At 45.3% G+C, this 17,165-nt stretch overlaps 1 protein-coding gene across 1 annotated transcript in view; it reads right to left on the bottom strand.

Annotated features, from left to right (window-relative positions):
* The window catches only part of CCNY (cyclin Y), a 105,815-nt gene extending 95,464 nt beyond the window's left edge, over positions 1 to 10,351 (bottom strand). Inside the window, exon 1 of the mRNA XM_035130426.2 lies at positions 9,612 to 10,351. Within this exon, the coding sequence (XP_034986317.1) occupies positions 9,612 to 9,765 (154 nt within the window). The 5' untranslated portion in view covers positions 9,766 to 10,351. The remainder of the gene's footprint in view (positions 1 to 9,611) is intronic.
* Positions 10,352 to 17,165: the final 6,814 nt, after the last annotated feature.

Raw genomic sequence — 17,165 nt, 5'->3', positions numbered from 1 at the left:
TAGGGAGACTGTGTGTCATAGATCCCAGTTGAAAACAGAATGCTATAATAGCAGCATGTGAGTTAAGTTGGATCTGTAAAGGAGAAGAAAGCAGAGCCTTCTCATGTAATCCTTAGGACTGGAAATAAAAACGCACATTATGCATTATGCTAACTTTCTTGTAGAGATAATGAATTTAGGTAGATTTTTTTTAAAAAAAGTTATAGAATGTTAATTCTCTTAATGAGGGGTTGCTAGGTGGTGACAGCAGTCAGGAAATTAAAAGACGCCTGCTTCTTGGGAGAAAAGCAATGACAAACATAGACAGCATCTTATAAAGCAGATACATCACCTTCCTGACAAAGGTCCATATAGTTAAAGCTATGGTTTTCCCGGTAGTGATGTATGGAAGTGAGAGCTGGACCATAAAGAAGGCCGATTTCCAAAAAACTGATGTTTTTGAATTATGGTGGGAGGAGACTCTTGAGAGTCCCATGGACTGCAAGAAGATCAAACAACCTATCCATTCTGAAGGAAATCAGCCCTGAGTGCTCATTGTAAGGACAGATCCTGAAGCTGAGGCTCTAATACTTTGGCTACCTCATGAGAAGAGAAGACTCCCTGGAAAAGACCCTGATGTTGGGAAAGATTGAGGGCACTAGGAGAAGGGGACGACAGAGGACAAGATGGTTGGACAGTGTTCTCGAAGATACCAACATGAGTTTGACCAAACTGCAGGAGGCAGTGGAAGACAAGAGTGCCTGGCGTGCTCTGGTCCATGGGGTCACGAAGAGTTGGACATGACTAAATGACTAAACAACAACAAAGCGTGGCAGAGGGTAATGACTGGGATAATGGGAGATAATAAATGTGCATCAGCAAAAAGAAGAAGAAGAAGAAGAGAAGAGTTTGGATTTGATATCCCGCTTTATCACTACCCGAAGGAGTCTCAAAGCGGCTAACAATCTCCTTTCCCCTCCTCCCCCACAACAGACACCCTGTGAGGTGGGTGGGGCTGAGAGACTTCAAAGAAGTGTGACTAGCCCAAGGTCACCCAGCAGCAGCATGTGGAGGAGCGGAGACGTGAACCCGGTTCCCCAGATTACGAGTCTACCGCTCTTAACCACTACACCACACTGGCTCTCGGGGGGGGGGGGGAGACATGCAGTGAGGAAAATTCCTTTAAAGCCACTATCAAGACTGTAATGAAATCTACAATGTTGTGTTTGTCTCTACTAGCTCAGGTACAGGCGAGGGGGCTGAGAAAAAGGTCTGTCACTGGAGCTCCCAATGGGTTCTTATTCCTACTTTAAAAAGATTTTTTTAAAAAACCACTACTCCAACATAAAGGGGGGAGGGAAGCATCAATTTTGCTTTCTTTACATTCTCAATGACCTTGCCCAGAGCAAAATGCAAAGTATCTACAGAGAAAGTGAATACATTTTAATCTGTGCATGCAAGTTCATGTACTAACAGAAATGAAGAGGAAACTTCTTCCCTACCCATCCTTCAAAAAAACGACAGATAAGCAAAAGTCACCGTTAGGTCCTCCAACATAAGATAGATATAGCTAGAAAGGAAATTAGTAATTGATTCCAAATCTAAATTAGCTTTCAAGCTACAGAGTCCTCTCTGATTATCTTCCTCTAACCTAGGAAGAGAGCTCGATGCAACATGGCAGAATTGTGCATTCAAACATCTACATTTACCGTAAACATTTCCAGAACTCATGCAAAGGGGTAGAGAAAGAAAAAAAACCACATATTCTGTTAGTGATTATTTGGAAATTGTGAAGAGGTCACAGGAATGCAAGAACAACTTGCTAACAGACACTCATACCCATAAATTGCTGAATCAGTAATGTACAAGGGAAACTTCACAGGGAAACAAACGAACTTTGATCTGGTTCCTTCACCCACTTCACTCTTCAACTTCCCTGTTCTCTCCACAATGACACTGCACCTGGAAAAATGCAACTATATGCCATCATATATAATCCTTTTTATGCAAACCACATAACGATGAACAGTGGCGGAGCACACTGAATAGCCATTTAAGTATTTGCTGCTTACTCTTTCTGGCATACACCACGTATCCTCATTAACTAACAAGACTAGCAAGGAGTTAATAATCCCTCTTTTAAAAGGAGCAGGTCTCTTCATTTAGTACAGTGGTACCTTGGTTTAAGTACACAATTGGTTCTGGAAGTCTGTACTTAACCTGAAGCGTACTTAACCTGAAGCGAACTTTCCCATTGAAAGTAATGGGAAATGGATTAATCTGTTCCAGATGGGTCCGTGGAGTACTTAACCTGAAGCATACTTAACCCGAAGTATGAGTGTAATTGGTTCTGGAAGTCAGTACTTAACCTGAAGCGTACTTAACCTGAAGCGAACTTTCCCATTGAAAGTAATGGAAAGTGGATTAATCCGTTCCAGACGGGTCCGCGGAGTACTTAAACTGAAAGTACTTAAACCGAGGTAAGACTGTACTTTGTTTTGCTGCTGCATCCTCCAGGAATGAAAGCTGAGATTTAAGTTGGTGAAGGTCTTCGCTCTCAAAGCTATTATTGTATGAGCAGCTCTACAACCACAGGGGCGAACACTGCCTTCTAAAGTGGCTTTCTAGCACCTTCCTGCACTTGACATTTAAGTGGCAATATATGCCAGAAACATTTCAATTTCTACGCATTTACTCTTTACCCAGTAGCAAGCTTCAAATATGTAATATAGCTGGTTTTTTAATGAAAAATGAATAAATTACACATGTGATTTAAATTTACAGCCATACAATGTGCTATGAATTAAGACCACTTTCACAGCTCAGTACAATCCGAGGCATAATTTTGTACTTTCTTTAATTATAAACCAATGGCAAATATGCATATACAAAGAATTTCCTTGGCTTTTCATCAAAGTGGAAAGAATGGCAAGGTCTTGGCAGCCAGCACCACTCTGCCACAGCAAGCACTGAAACCAGAAGGGTTTTAAGAGACAAGAGTTTAGAATGAGATGTGCAAACAGAAAAGCTTCTGGCTACCATTACTACTAAGCTCCCAAGGCAACATCTCATGTTTGGCAAGACCAATAGGAGAAATTGTGCCATGGCTGCGGAATGACCACACAAGCATACATATCATACAACATAGGTGGAGTACTCAGTTCAATATCAACTATATAAATTTCAGCAATCACATCTGGATGGCATGGTAAGCCATAAACCATGGTTTGTTGTGAATAACCAGCTAGTGCATGCTGCCAAATGGTGCCACCCACGATCCTCCTCTGGTGTAACCAGGAACAACAAACCATTGGTTACTGGGACGTCCAGTTGGTTTCTGGATTATAGCTGGTTTCTCTCCAAACCAATCATGATCTGAAAAGGCTACCTTTGGTTTCCCCCTGGAAGAAACAACCACAATCACTAGTCCAAATGCAATGCTAACCCAAGGCTTATGGTTTATTACCCTGCTTGCGCTAAGAAAGGAGTGCAACAGGAGCACTCAGCAGCATGAATTAGCATGGTATTCATTCCCATATAGAAGCCTTATGGCTTCCCTTGCCATCCCAATACAGCCAATGTGCGAGCCTTTTAACAAAGTATGATCACTTATACATTTTCTAGTATTCTTATGTCTAGTTATTAAAAATTACTGATATGCCAACTGCCTTACACCTTATCTGCATATGCCTTGCCCAGACCTCTAACTGAATTAATACACAAGACATACGATTTACGTATTAGAATTCATTCAATTGTCAACCGCAAGGAAATAAAAAAAAATCAGCAGCACTGAAAGCTCACATTCCATATGATGAAACCACTCTAAAGTTTGTGTGTACTGTGTGTGTGTGTGTGTGTGTGTATGATGAAGACTATATTGTATCAATACTTTGAAAAACTATAAATATACTGATTCCTTAACAATGCACTCAATCCTTAACAGCACATGCACTATTTCACAGACTCAATATGGGTACGGTGTCCTGAATATGTTGCAACCCAATCTAACTGAACGTTCCTTTTTATTAAATTTTATTTAAGCAAGCCATACAAAGACTGCAAAACAATCTGTCTGCTGCTCTGAAACCCTGAGTCTTTTGCATCCAGTTCGACAAACCTAAAAGCTCTTGTACAATTCTGCCTTTGATCAAAAGAGTTTCCCACATACTTGGTTAAAGAAAATAAACTGCCCGTCTAGCAAATAAATCATGTTGAAAAACAATCCCCGGTAAAGAGTTCTTCCACCATGCACAAATTTAACACGAGATTGACATGCCATAAAAAGGAGGCCTGAATGGATTTTATTAGTGGCCCAGTTATACGGGATGCAGATTTCTGATCCGGAATTGACAATGTGAGATGTGATCTAGCAGCATTAGTGCTTCATTACAAGCATAAGGGACGTGGGTGGCGCTGTGATCTAAACCACTGAGCCTCTTGGGCTTGCTGATCAGAAGCTCAGCGGTTTGAATCCCTGCGAAGGGGTGAGCTCCCATTGTTCGGTCCCAGCTCCTGCCCACCTAGTAGTTTGAAAGCACGTCAAAGTGCAAGTAGATAAATAGGTACCACTCCGGCGGGAAGGCAAACAGCGTTTCCATGCGCTGCTCTGGTTCGCCAGAAGCGGCTTAGTCATGCTGGCCACATGACCCGGAAGCTGTCTGTGGACAAACATCAGCACCCTCGGCCTATAGAGCGAGATGAGCATGCAACCTCAAGAGTCGTCTGCGACTGGACTTAATGGTCAGGGCTACCTCTATCTTTACAAGCATGAGGGAGGAAGACATTGCATCAGAGCTTAAATTATTATGCTATTAATATTCAAACCCACCTCACAAACAGCATCTGGCATTGTCACAATATCCTGGATCAGCATGTGACATGAGTGGCAACATCAACAGCATAGCAGTGCAGAAATCATTGCATCTAATCTTAAATGCTAATTTGCCAGTGCTTCAGCTAATAGGATCATGTTGCAAGAGCATTTTAAGGATCAAATGCTGCTTTAGCCAGTTCTTAACAGCATTAATCCCCTAATTAATGGAATTTATACAACAGTTGCTTTTAGCAAAAGGTAGAGAGGGCCTGCAGTTGTTTAGTGCAACCAGTTGTTACACATGCCACAAAAAGGTCTTAATGGTGAGAAATACACAATTGGTTCCGGAAGTCTGTACTTAACATGTAGCGTACTTAACCTGAAGTGAACTTTCCCATTGAAAGTAATGGAAAGTGGATTAATCCGTTCCAGACGGGTCCACAGAGTACTTAAACTGAAAGTACTCAAATCGAAGCGTACTTAAACCGAGGTATGACTGTATCACTTAAAGAACCGGGGGGCAGGCGGGTGCCATAAATTCATCATCATCATCATCATCATAACAACAATAATTTATTTGTACCCCGCCCGTCTGGCTGGCTTCCAAGAAAGATTTAAAATACATTAACATTAAAATACATAAACTGAACCCTGAACATTATGGTCAAGAAGTAATCTTTTTCTTCAACAGCCAATGATAAAGAGTAACTTCAGTAAAAGGGCAAGGCCAGACAAATTCCTCCACTGTGAGAATGTGCAGGATTTTTGGAGTTTCAAGTTGTAAACAATTAAAGAGATGCAAGAATTATGGTGTCGGTCTTTTCAAGAAATGGCATGAGAGAGAGGATTTGTCTTATTGCATGCTGGAATCATCCTAGCCATCTCCAACTAGGAAATCTCCAATCGTTCTGACTGCGGAATTAAAGATACACAGTGCTATATGCCTGTTTGAGAGACAAAGACTTATTTCCCTTCCATCTTTCGATCCACACCAAACCTTGAGGTACTGAACCTGAAACAAGTTTGTTGGTATCCAATTCGGAGAAGCAATGCAAATAATGAACAAAAAAGACACGTGGTTATATATATATATATATATATATATATATATATATATATATATATATATATATATTCTTATATACCGGTATCATAAAATATTCGTATATTGCTGAGCTATCCATGTACAACAAATATCAACATTTATTTCAATCTATTTGACACATATTACATTGTTTATCTACTGGGGTTAATAATCCCACATACGTATAAACACACTTGAATAAATCATTAACTGAGTAGAGAGCTCAGGCTAGGCCACACCCTCACCTCTGCTTTCATGCAAAATGAACCCTTTGAACACACTGTGGCTTTCAGCAAGGGGTCAAATCAAGTCCAGTGTAGATTATTTTGCAAAATGAAATCTTACACAAAACAATTATTTTTTAGAAGTGTCATTTTACCTTGAAAAGGTACAAAATAAATACCACACAGCACTGAGCACATCTTGTCAGATGGTCAGATTATTATATTTTTCTATAAGCGTGTCATAAAATGCACTCATTGCTAACCTGGCCTCTTCCGACTTTGCAACATAAGAATTAATCACTCTGAGGGCATTAGGAATGCTCATCAGCTACTCATCTGTGGCCCCAAAAAGTCTTCGAATATTAATTATTATTATTATTATTATTAAAGTGTTTTAAATCTTTCAACTTTAGCCAACATCCACACACTATTGAGAAACAATAGTCTATGCAATATTTCAAATCAAACCAATGCACCTGGGGAAATAATGTGTTAAAATAAAATATGTTGTATGAAAAAGTTGAAGCTACCAGTTTTGTTTTGTTTTTTTAAAAGAGAAACACATGTGTGGATGGATACACTTTTAAAAGAACTGACAAGATTCCAATTAACTAATGCAAAGGACACGCACTTGACAGGCAGGTCAGGATTTCCCAGACACTTTTCAAATACCTCTCTGACTCTAGCACAAGTGTTATTAATCCATTACTGTACAGTATACCAATGTTTTGTCAACCCATGCAGCTAAAGGCATCAGTTAAGATTGCCACAGAAGAAACCTGCCCAGTATCTGTAACTGTCTACATTTCTCAGTGAAATGTAGCACAAACTAGCACAAACCAGAACAATTATCCCATGATACGAATTCAGACCCGATGGACCGCAGCTTGTTTCTGAAACTGAATATAGACAAATTTTCAAGGCTATGGTTTGCATCCAGTGCTGGTCATACTTAGAATAGACCCAGTTAATGAGTAGAAGCCAGAACAAAAGTAACGAACGTGACTAACTTAGGTCTATTACTTTCAATGGGTCTACTCTTGAGTAGTTAATTGGTCACAACCCTACAAATCTGATTGAACTTGGGAGGCCTGTATACTGCAAGAATCCATGTATGTCCACAATATGTTGTGAAGCCCAAAAGGATAGCATTCTTAAATATTACAGGTTTTCCCCACAGATACACAGACTTTAAAAGGGCAGGGTGGGGGGGGACAAGAACCCAAATTTTCCTGTTGGAATATGCCCCATAAAAGGCAACACAAAAATGAGTGAAATTTGTTGCCTAGGAACACACTGCACCTTAAATAAAAAGTAACTGTGGGATTTTTTTGGGGGGGGGTTGAGGGGAGTATGAGGAAAAATACTGATGGGCCCCAACACAGGACGGCCTCCAAAAAGCCGCCCCCCCAGAGTGGCATGATAACATCCAAAAGCTTCTTCCATCAAAAACATGAGCAACATATGCTAGCATTTCCCACAACAGAATGACAGTGATGCTCACATGTGGATGGATGAACAGCATGAGGTAAAACAAAACAAAAACAAAAACAAAAAAACCCACAGTATTTTGAGGCTGCCACTTTCAAATGAAAGCGCCGGAGGCATGAGCTACACAAGAGGGGAAAAAAAAATTCAGTCAGTAATGAGATGGAGGGAGGAAAGGCACACCCCTGTCCCTTTCCTACCCCAGTAAAACAGTCTTCCCCAACCTTCATCATGGGCGTTGTAGTCCAAAAACAAGCAAAGTGCACCAAGTTAAGGGATATGTTAGGCTACCCTAGAAACAACATACCCTGAGAACCATCTCCCCTGGCTCTTCCCCATCTCACATGGGGGACCACAACAGGATTTTCAAGGTCATCCTCTGTTTCTCTTCACAAAAATGGCGGTCAGGGGGGAAAGACCTAGAGCTGCCCCTTCTCCTCCTTTCAAATACTGGCTATTTCTCTTAGTAACTCCAGGTCACACACACCCATTCCTCTGTGAACTGGAGTTGGGGCAGAACTGTTGGATGTTCCCTTCCCTTCTTACACAAAACAATTGAGAAGATCGGGAAGTGGGCAGAAATTACCGCATTGTCCCAAGACCTCTTGGTCACAGACCGAAGGGTTAGTTCCCGTCCCCCTTGGTATGGTGGCAGGGCAAAAACTGTGGCCCTTCAGATGTTTAGACTCTCCGATTCCCATCAGCCCCTGCCAGTACGGCCAATGGTCAAGCATGGTCATAGCTGTGGTAAAGCACCATCTATGGTGCATGGGGAAAGAATGTGCTTACCATGTTCCACCTTAGAAATTGTAGGTTTTGTTTATGAAGTAAGTTTGGCCTAGCCAACGTCCCACAAAACTGCACCATCCAGTTCTGTGGTACACTGGCTAGGTCAGCCTAGCTTCACCAAGAAAATTAGCAGGGCAAGGTGAGAGACATTTTCCCTGCACAACTCTGCTAAAGAGACCAAGGGAAGTGACCTGGACCCCAGGCAAATTGTGGGACCTGCTCGATGACAATTGCTTCAAGAAAGTCTTTGAGCACAGGCATGACCTCCCTGAGCACAGCTCTCAACAAGAGAACATAGCTCCAGCACTGGCCCCCCCACACACAAAAAGCACTCGCAGCATGTGGAGACTCACTAGTAGCCCATGGAGAAAATATTTTTTTAAACCAAGGCATATTTCTTAGGTTGGAAGTTTGAAAAATGGTCCACATCTGACATCAGGATTTCAGGAGCTAGAAGAGACATATTGCCCCAGATGGCCTATTCCACCATGGCTGGGCCATTCTATCTACTACCAACTTGCTCTGTGGCAGGAAGGATCCTGGTTACTTTTTATATGTTGGTGCTGTTTAATGTGATTTAAACAACAACACCACCACAAACCATCTAAGCTGCCTTGGAAGGCTTTGCATCCTGAATATAAATACATGCAATAAATAAACAGAACTAAAAGGATGGGAAGGCCTCAAACCTCTTTGGTGGCCTCTGCTAAAGGATCCTTGAGACACCCAGCCGAGTCCCAAATCAAACCCTTTCCCCAAGGCTCTGCCATTAGGCAAGAGAGGCATATTTTGCTACCTGAGGTGGGGGGGGGCAGGTGGAGAAAAAAATAATCAAAATGCAATCCTCTTATGCAACTGACAATCTGCAACCCTTAATAGAACCCCTGAAATCTGACACCTCGTCACGCTTAACGGCAGAGCCCGCCCGAAGAGCAATCAGCACATGCTCAGAGGCTACCCCTCGCTTAACACACACACACACACACAAACAAGCTCAGGGGCGCTCTTCCGCATTCCTTCTTCGGGGACAGCTTTCAATTGCAAAGAAAGAAAGACCGCTCCAAGGCTCAAGTTTTTATTAAGCCGTCTTTGGAATGTTACTTGACGCGTGCAGGGAGGCTTTCCCACGTGCATGAGGGGGGATCTCTCTCTCTTCCCACATGCACGCCGCAATAACCCGGGGTCTCGCGCGGTTGTAGACGAGGGGGGGAGCGGGGGTCTCTCTCCTTACCGTCGATGTTCTCCCTGTCGCTGATGTGCTGCAGGTTGCATCCCGTGTCCTCCCGGCTCAGCTCGGTGTCGGGGCGGTAGGACTCCAGCCGTGAATGGGCATTCCTCCGCAGCTTGGGGCTGGACGACACGCAGCATGAGGTCGTGTTCCCCATCTCCGCCGCCCGTGGAAAGAGGAGGAGGAAGGAAGGAAAAAGAAGGGAAGGAAGGGTGGTGGTGGTGGTGGAGGAGGAGGAGGAGGAGGAGGAGGAGGAGGAGGAGGAGAGGAGGAGGAGGCAGCAGTCACCAGCGACGTCGAGAAGCCATCAGCTTGCTGGGAAACGGCAAGCGCCGCTGCGGGGCAAGACGACGGTGGCGGCGGCGGCAAGCGAGGCTCCCGCCGGCCGCGCTCCCCGGCGGCTGCTCGTGTGCCCCGAGGCTCATGCAAGCCGCCTTGCCCCGCCGCGCGGCTCAGTCCTCGTGCCCAGGCAGGCGGTGCTGCAAAGCCGGGCTATGTCTCTGCTGCTGCTGCTGCTGCAGAGCCGCAGCCCCATTGCCCTCCGCCGCTCCGCCGCCTCTTCTTCCTCTTCCCAGCAGCAGTGGCAGGAGGGGCGGACTGGCGGCGGCAACACCGCAGCCTTTTCTCCCCCGCCAGAGAGCAGAAGCGGCAGCAGCGGCAGCAAACCCCGAGGCTGCCTTTTGCAAAAAGGAAAGAAAAAAAAGAAGGGGGGGGAGAAAAGGGGAAAAACGGTTCCGGTTCAAGTGGGTGGGAACGCCGGGCTTGCTCGCTCTCGCCGCTGCTGCTGCTGCTGCTGCTGCTGCTGCTGCTGCTGTGGCTGCCAGACAAACAGGGCAGGCAGGCGGGCGGGCGTCTGTTTCTTTAAGCAGCAAGCAGCGCCTCTTCTGCTCGCTCCTCCCGTCGGGGGAAGCCCGGCCCGTCCGCAGCCGAGCGGGAGAGGGAGGGGATCCCAGCCGCGGGCGGAGGGAAAAGCCCCCTGCAGGAGTCCCTGGACGGCGAGGAGCGGGAGAGTCGTCCGCGGCCAGAGACAGCACCGCCTTCCTCCTTTCTGCCGGCTGCCCTGGAAGGAAACGGGAAGGAGGCTCCTCCGCGGCCGGGATCTTCCTCTGCGTGGCTCCGCTGTGGGAGGTCTTGGTCTTCTGCTCTGCTTTCGCTCCCCGCCCCCAGCTTAGTTTTGGAAGTGACAAGCTGAGGGGCTGGGATAACGCGAGCCCCTTCTGGTTTAGGGGTTAGGAGGGCCCGATCCGAAAGACGCTGCTAGGGAGCAAGGTCTTGTGTTCGAGTTTCGGCACCACCAGTGCCCCAAATGGATGTAAAGGCTGGCTGGCTACCATCTGGGGGGGGGGTGCTTATTGGATGTCTGAAAGTTTCGGGGCAGGGGAGCAGCAACACAAATCAGCAAACGCGCATTTATAGCATGCGGACTTGGCATGGCACAGAAGGCAAAGCCAATCATCGCGATGACTGTAGATAAATTGTTTAGTTTGAACCCTACTGGTAGATCACCCCAAATCAGCTTCTCTTCTATTCATTTTACCCCCATTAATTTCTCTCTTTTGCAAATCAATTACACTATTCCCCCCCCCAATTCATTACCCTCGCAAAGTTATGTTAAGTAAATTGATTACCTAAAATTAATATCCAACCAGTAACCAAGATCGCACTCAGTTTCTCCCAAATTCATATAGTGCACACATGCATACCCTTTGACCGCACATTATCTGGTTAGCAACCCTTTCAGGAGTTAGGAGATCCTGAATCACAGCAATTGTTGGCAGTAATTTTCCTCTTCTTAGTGCACAGCCAAAGCTTTCTGTGGCTGTTGTAGGATGTGGTTGTTCTGTATTTTGTTAATGAATTCTCTGTTTGTTTGTTTGTGTGTGTGTGTGTGTGTGTGTGTGTGTGTGTGTGTTTAAAAGGTTTTATTTCATTAGCTTGGGGGGGGGAGAATTCCTTATTTTATTTGATAGAGATGAAGGCTTACCTTTCCATGTAGTCAATGTCCTTCCTAAAAATGTGTCATCCAGAGCTGGACACAGTACCCCGGCTGTGGGATTTGGATTTTTGCAGCGGCAGCACTAGAGAGTCTTACCTCATCTGGAGTACCATACCGAGTTCTGGACACCACATCTGAAGAACAGTGCTAACAAACTGCATTGCGTCGAGAAGAAAGGAAAGCAGGATTATCTGGAAACTTTTGAAGATTGTTTGGACAAGTTGAACATGTTTAGCCTGGAGAATATCAGATTAAGGGGTAGTCTCTAGGTCTCTCTGAAGGGTTGTCACACTGCAAATGGAGCAGGTTTGTTCTTTGAGGGCAGGAATAGGCCCAGTGAGTGGAAAACTGCAGGCGTTCAGTGAAACATTATGAGAAACATCTTAACAGCAAGGGCTATTTGAGGGTTAAGCACATGGCACTGGGAGGTGGAGAGCTCTCCTTCACTCTTTGATCCTGCAGCCATAGAAGCTCCAGAACCTCTGACTGGCTGCCCAGGGGACATATCCACCAGCACTGAAGAAACGTGGAACATTCTCTGTTGGTGTGCAAGCCACAGTTCCTACATGCACAATTGGGTTGGAGTGTTTAGCTTAGTGTGTTTCTTGTTATTGTAGTTTTACTGGCTACCAATTCCCTTCTGGACTCCATTAAAAGTGCTAGTTTTGGCCTCTAAAGACCTTCAGAGCCTGGTACTGAAGGACTAGTGCTGCAGTTAGTAATTTTAGAGTCTAATGGAAGAGGACTCTTTAGACTGTGATGTCAGGGCTGGCTCTACGGGAAGGCTGGGTGGCGCGGGGGCGCCGCGCTGTGCACAGCGTCCGCCCACCAGCTGCGGCAAGAAAAGGGGTGGGGCAGGGGCGCGGGAGCGATCTCCGCACCACGGCGCCAGGGCGCCCGACATGCTTAAGACGGCCCTGTGTGATGTGTTTTACTCTTGTTATTTAAAACTGTGATACGAGTTAACCCTCTTGCCTTTGGAAGCCCCTCCTGTGAATCCTGCTGAATGGGGCCCTGTACTTCTGCCCCAAAGTCCTGCCTCGACAGTGTCAAGAGGAAGGATCACCTCTCACAGCTGAAACTTGTGTCAGTAACCAGTTGGTTAAACTAACGACAAGGTTAGGTGGGGATTTTGTGGCCCTCCAGATATTGGACTCCAACTCCCATCAGCCCCAGCCAGTATGAGCAATGGAATGTGGGAACTATAGTACAATGACATCTGGAGGGCCACTGGTTCCCAATCCCTGATTTAGGGTCTGATGCTGGTTTCCGTATTTATTTGTGTTTTTTTGTTGATGTTTTGCTTTCATCTAGTCATATGATTTGTGTGCCACTTTGAGATTTCAAAAAGCAATTTATAATCTCTAAAAATCAATCTGCCAGCAGATGCATTTCTGCCAACACAAGTCAACACAAAAGAATGTTCAATAAAAAGGGGATTAGTTGTCACCTTATGTCTTTGAAAGCAAATGTCACACACCTCTGGTGCTGCTGCTTTTAACAGCTGACCCAAATAAATGTGGGAATTAAATGTCAGAAAGGCATGCTCCAGCTTGGGTGGTGATGAATTAATTCATTTCAGCCAAACCAAAAAAGTGGGAAGCTTCTGTAAAAATGGTCATCATGTGAGCCACTGTTAAACAAAGCCTCTTCACTGTGCCATGGTTGGCTTGCTTAAAGGGTTATTGAATGGCGATATTGTTTGGCGCATTTCATTCAGTTAGAGACCACTTACTATATACCGTAGATTGCTGCTTACATGCATGAGTTTCCCTATTCTCTGAGGAGTCTCTGCAGAAAAACGGGAGCATCGCAAGTCCAGAGGCTGTAGAGTGGCCCACAGGCTGTATTCCCATGAACAAAAAAAAAAGAATTGTATTCAAACTAAATGGAAAATTGTATTTAACCTACACACTGGAACAGAGCCCAAACCATTACTTTGGAAGTCTTAATTGAAAATGAACTGGGACAGGCCTTGGAAATGCAAGTTACTAGTCCAGAATAAGGGTATATCGAGGAAGACTGAAGTGGTGGTATATTCACTGCCTCAAATCATAAGCATGTCAAGCGGCTGATAAGCTGCGCTAGGATGGAAACCTGTTGTTTTTGAAGGAGCTGTGATTGACGGTAATTCCCTGCCATTCACTTGGCCTGATTCTGCAGATCAACAGAGTTCAGCAGGCTACATCTGTGAGAGGGCGGACAGCCTTGCAGAATATAGCATCCTGCCAGTACTCAAACTGCTGTAGGTAACATTTAGAAAAGTATTTGGCAGCATGAAGCTGGATAGTGTGGCATAGAATCATAGAATTGCAGAGTTGGAAGGGACCCTGTGGGTCGTGTAGCCCAACCTCAATGCCGGAATCTCAGCTAAAGCATCCCTAACAGAGGGCCACCCAGTGATATTAATACCAGTTATATTAATCATTCCCAGACGAATCAGCTTTTATTGAAAGGGTTCTGAGTAACGCATAAGCATAGGAGACTGTGGGAGGGCCACAGCTCAGTAGCAGAACATCTGCTAGAAATGCAGAAGGTTCCAGGTTTAATCCCTGGCATCTCCAGGTAGGGCTAGAAAAAAGACTCCCTGTCTGCAGCTCTGGAGAGCCTCTGCCAGGCAGTGTCGATAGATGTACAAATGGTCTGACTTGGCCCAAGGCACCGTGCGATATTCCTATGTAAGCTTGCTTCTGCCAGGTCAGACTATTTGTAATAGTAATAGTAATTTATTATTTATAGCCCGCCCATCTGGCCGCCCCCCCCCCCGCCACTCTGGGCGGCTTCCAACACACATTAAAATGCATTAAAATATCACAGGTTAAAAACTTCCCTAAACAAGGCTGCCTTTAGGTACTTTCTAAATGTCAGGCAGTTGTTTATCTCTCTGATCTCTGATGGGAGGGCGTTCCACAGGGTGGGTGCCACTACCGAGAAGGCCCTCTGCCCGGTTCCCTGTAGCTTTGCTTGTCGCAGTGAGGGAACCGCCAGAAGGCCCTCGGTGCTGGATCTCAGTGTCCGGGCTGAACGATGGGGTGGAGACGCTCCTTCAGGTATACAGGACCGAGGCCGTTTAGGGCTTTAAAGGTCAGCACCAACACTTTGAGTTGTGCTCGGAAACGTACTGGGAGCCAATGTAGATCTCTCAGGACCGGTGTTATGTGGTCCCGGCGGCTGCTCCCAGTCATCAGTCTGGCTGCTGCATTCTGGATTAATTGCAGTTTCCGGGTCACCTTCAAAGGTAGCCCCATGTAGAGCGCATTGCAGTAGTCCAAGCGGGAGATAACTAGAACATGCACCACTCTGGTGAGACAGTCTGCAGGCAGGTAGGGTCTCAGCCTGCGTACCAGATGGAGCTGGTAGACAGCTGCCCTGGACACAGAATTAACCTGCGCCTCCATTGTACATCACAGCTGCCTACTTTGACTGGCAGCAGTTCCTGCCTAAGCCCTTGGGCAAAGGTATTTTTATATTACTTGTGCTACCTGAATAGCCCAGGGACTGAACCTTGGACCTTACACTGCATACAGTGGATGTCAGGGATCTGCGGCCCCTCCCCATAGTCATTAAATCAATCGGGCTTTTTATTTTTTTTAGAAAAAGATTATTATCTGTTGTTTTTTTAAGTCCTGAAAATAAAAAGGACCTTTCTGAAGGATGCATGGGAGGCAGATACAAGGAAAATGTAATTACGTGGCAATTAGAAATGTAATCTCATTCTCCTGCCTGTCTGGTTTATGAAGACACTTCATTTACTTAGGAAGCAGCATGTTTCATCGGTACTTAATCATGTCCCACTGCGAGGGGTTGCATGATGGATATGAAACAGCATGCTGAGACTTTTTAAAAGAGCTGTGTATCTCTGAGGTTTAGTGGTTTAAGAGCTTCCTGTTGACTATCACAGAGATTGGGGGGAAAGGGGGAAATACCAACTTAAGAGACTGCGGTGGAAGGAAACAGACAAAAAGTAAGAGTTGGAAAGTTAATAATAATAATAATAATAATAATAATAATAATAATTTATTATTTATACCCCACCCATCTGGCTGGGTTTCCCCAGCCACTCTGGGCGGCTTCCAACAGAAATATTAAAATACACTAATTTCTTAAAGATTAAAAGCTTCCCTAAACAGGGCTGCCCCTTGGCAACCTTCATCTAATCACAAGCTGATGAACTAAGAAAAAATACTGAAAAAATACCCCCTCTGCTGGGGAAACAGTTGCTTGTTAAGGCTTCAGAGCCACCGGTTCCCGTCATCTCCAAATGATTTCCCTAAAACACATCTATATCATAATAACATAGTGACCTTGTATTTCCTACCATTTTACTTCTGTCTCAGCTTACGCAGTCTATTTTTTTTCCTTCACCATATGGTGCTCCTTGATCTACTTTTGTTCTTTTTTTAGTGATTACTTTTTTTACGCTCCGTGGAGTGTAGTCAGTAAGATCCAGTAGGATGCGTTTTTAGGTCACGGACTAATTTTTTTCCCAGGCTCACATTATAAGCTTGGGTTATTTATCCATGCTCTATTTATAGTGAAAAGATGGCAAGTCTCATAACTTTTATAACCATGGCATTGCAGTGCTCACCTTGGCGTTCCATCTCCTGTTGATGGATTCTTCCCACCTGCTTGGGTGATGAAGTTGTGGCTTGGGTTCCTGAATCAGGGTGGTTTTGTGGGCCCCTGTATGCAGGGCCGTCTTAAGCGCCCCTGGCACCATGGAGCGGCGGATCCCTCTGGCGCCCCACCCCCACCCCGTTTCCCAGCGCGGCGGGCGGGTGGGCGCAGCACGGCTGCCACAGGCGCTGCTGCGCAGCGGGCGGGCAGGCACAGTGCAGTTGCCATGGGTGCAGCTGCGCGGCGAACCGGCCGGCCAGCGGGCGGGCACAGCTCGTGGCGCCCTCCTGGTGGGCCGGCGCCGTGGTGCCCTGCGCCACCCAGCCTGGCCATAGGGCCAGCCCTGCCTGTATGCGCTGCTGGGTTGTAATTGAGATGTATGACAGAGAAACAAGCAGCTGATCCATGTTCTCATAAGCAGTGTGTGCTACTCCCAGGACTTTGCCACTTCAGAATACAGGCAACGGGGTGCGTGTTTGGGGAAAGGCCATAGCTCAGTGGTAGAGGCCCTGTTGGGTGTACAGAGCTCCCAGGCATCTCCAGGTAAGGCTGAGAAAGGGTCAGTCATGAAATCCTACCATCCGTTTAGACAACTCTGCATCTTTTCCTCCACAATCAAACAGCCTCGGGGAGTTGTGTACCTTGTCCTTCTCATGGACATTTACATTTTTACATTTACATTTTTGTGTGTTTATGCACATAGAACATAGAGAGTGTCCTGCTGGATCAGGCCCAAGACCCATCTACTCCAACATCCTGTTTTTTCTTTTTGTGTATATTTTTAATCAAATTTTCTGTTTTACAATTTAAAATATTCATTTAAGCAACCTTAAAAAGTCAATGACTTCCCTTCTTCTCTTTCCATGGTTCATTTTTTAATCATAAATCCCTGCATATTTTACATAAACCAAACCATTCAGTATTCCATTATTACATCCATCAAA

The sequence above is a fragment of the Zootoca vivipara genome, chromosome 12 (genome assembly GCF_963506605.1).
Source record: "Zootoca vivipara chromosome 12, rZooViv1.1, whole genome shotgun sequence".
Taxonomy (NCBI): domain Eukaryota; kingdom Metazoa; phylum Chordata; class Lepidosauria; order Squamata; family Lacertidae; genus Zootoca; species Zootoca vivipara.
This window is presented reverse-complemented; position numbering and strand designations above follow the sequence as displayed.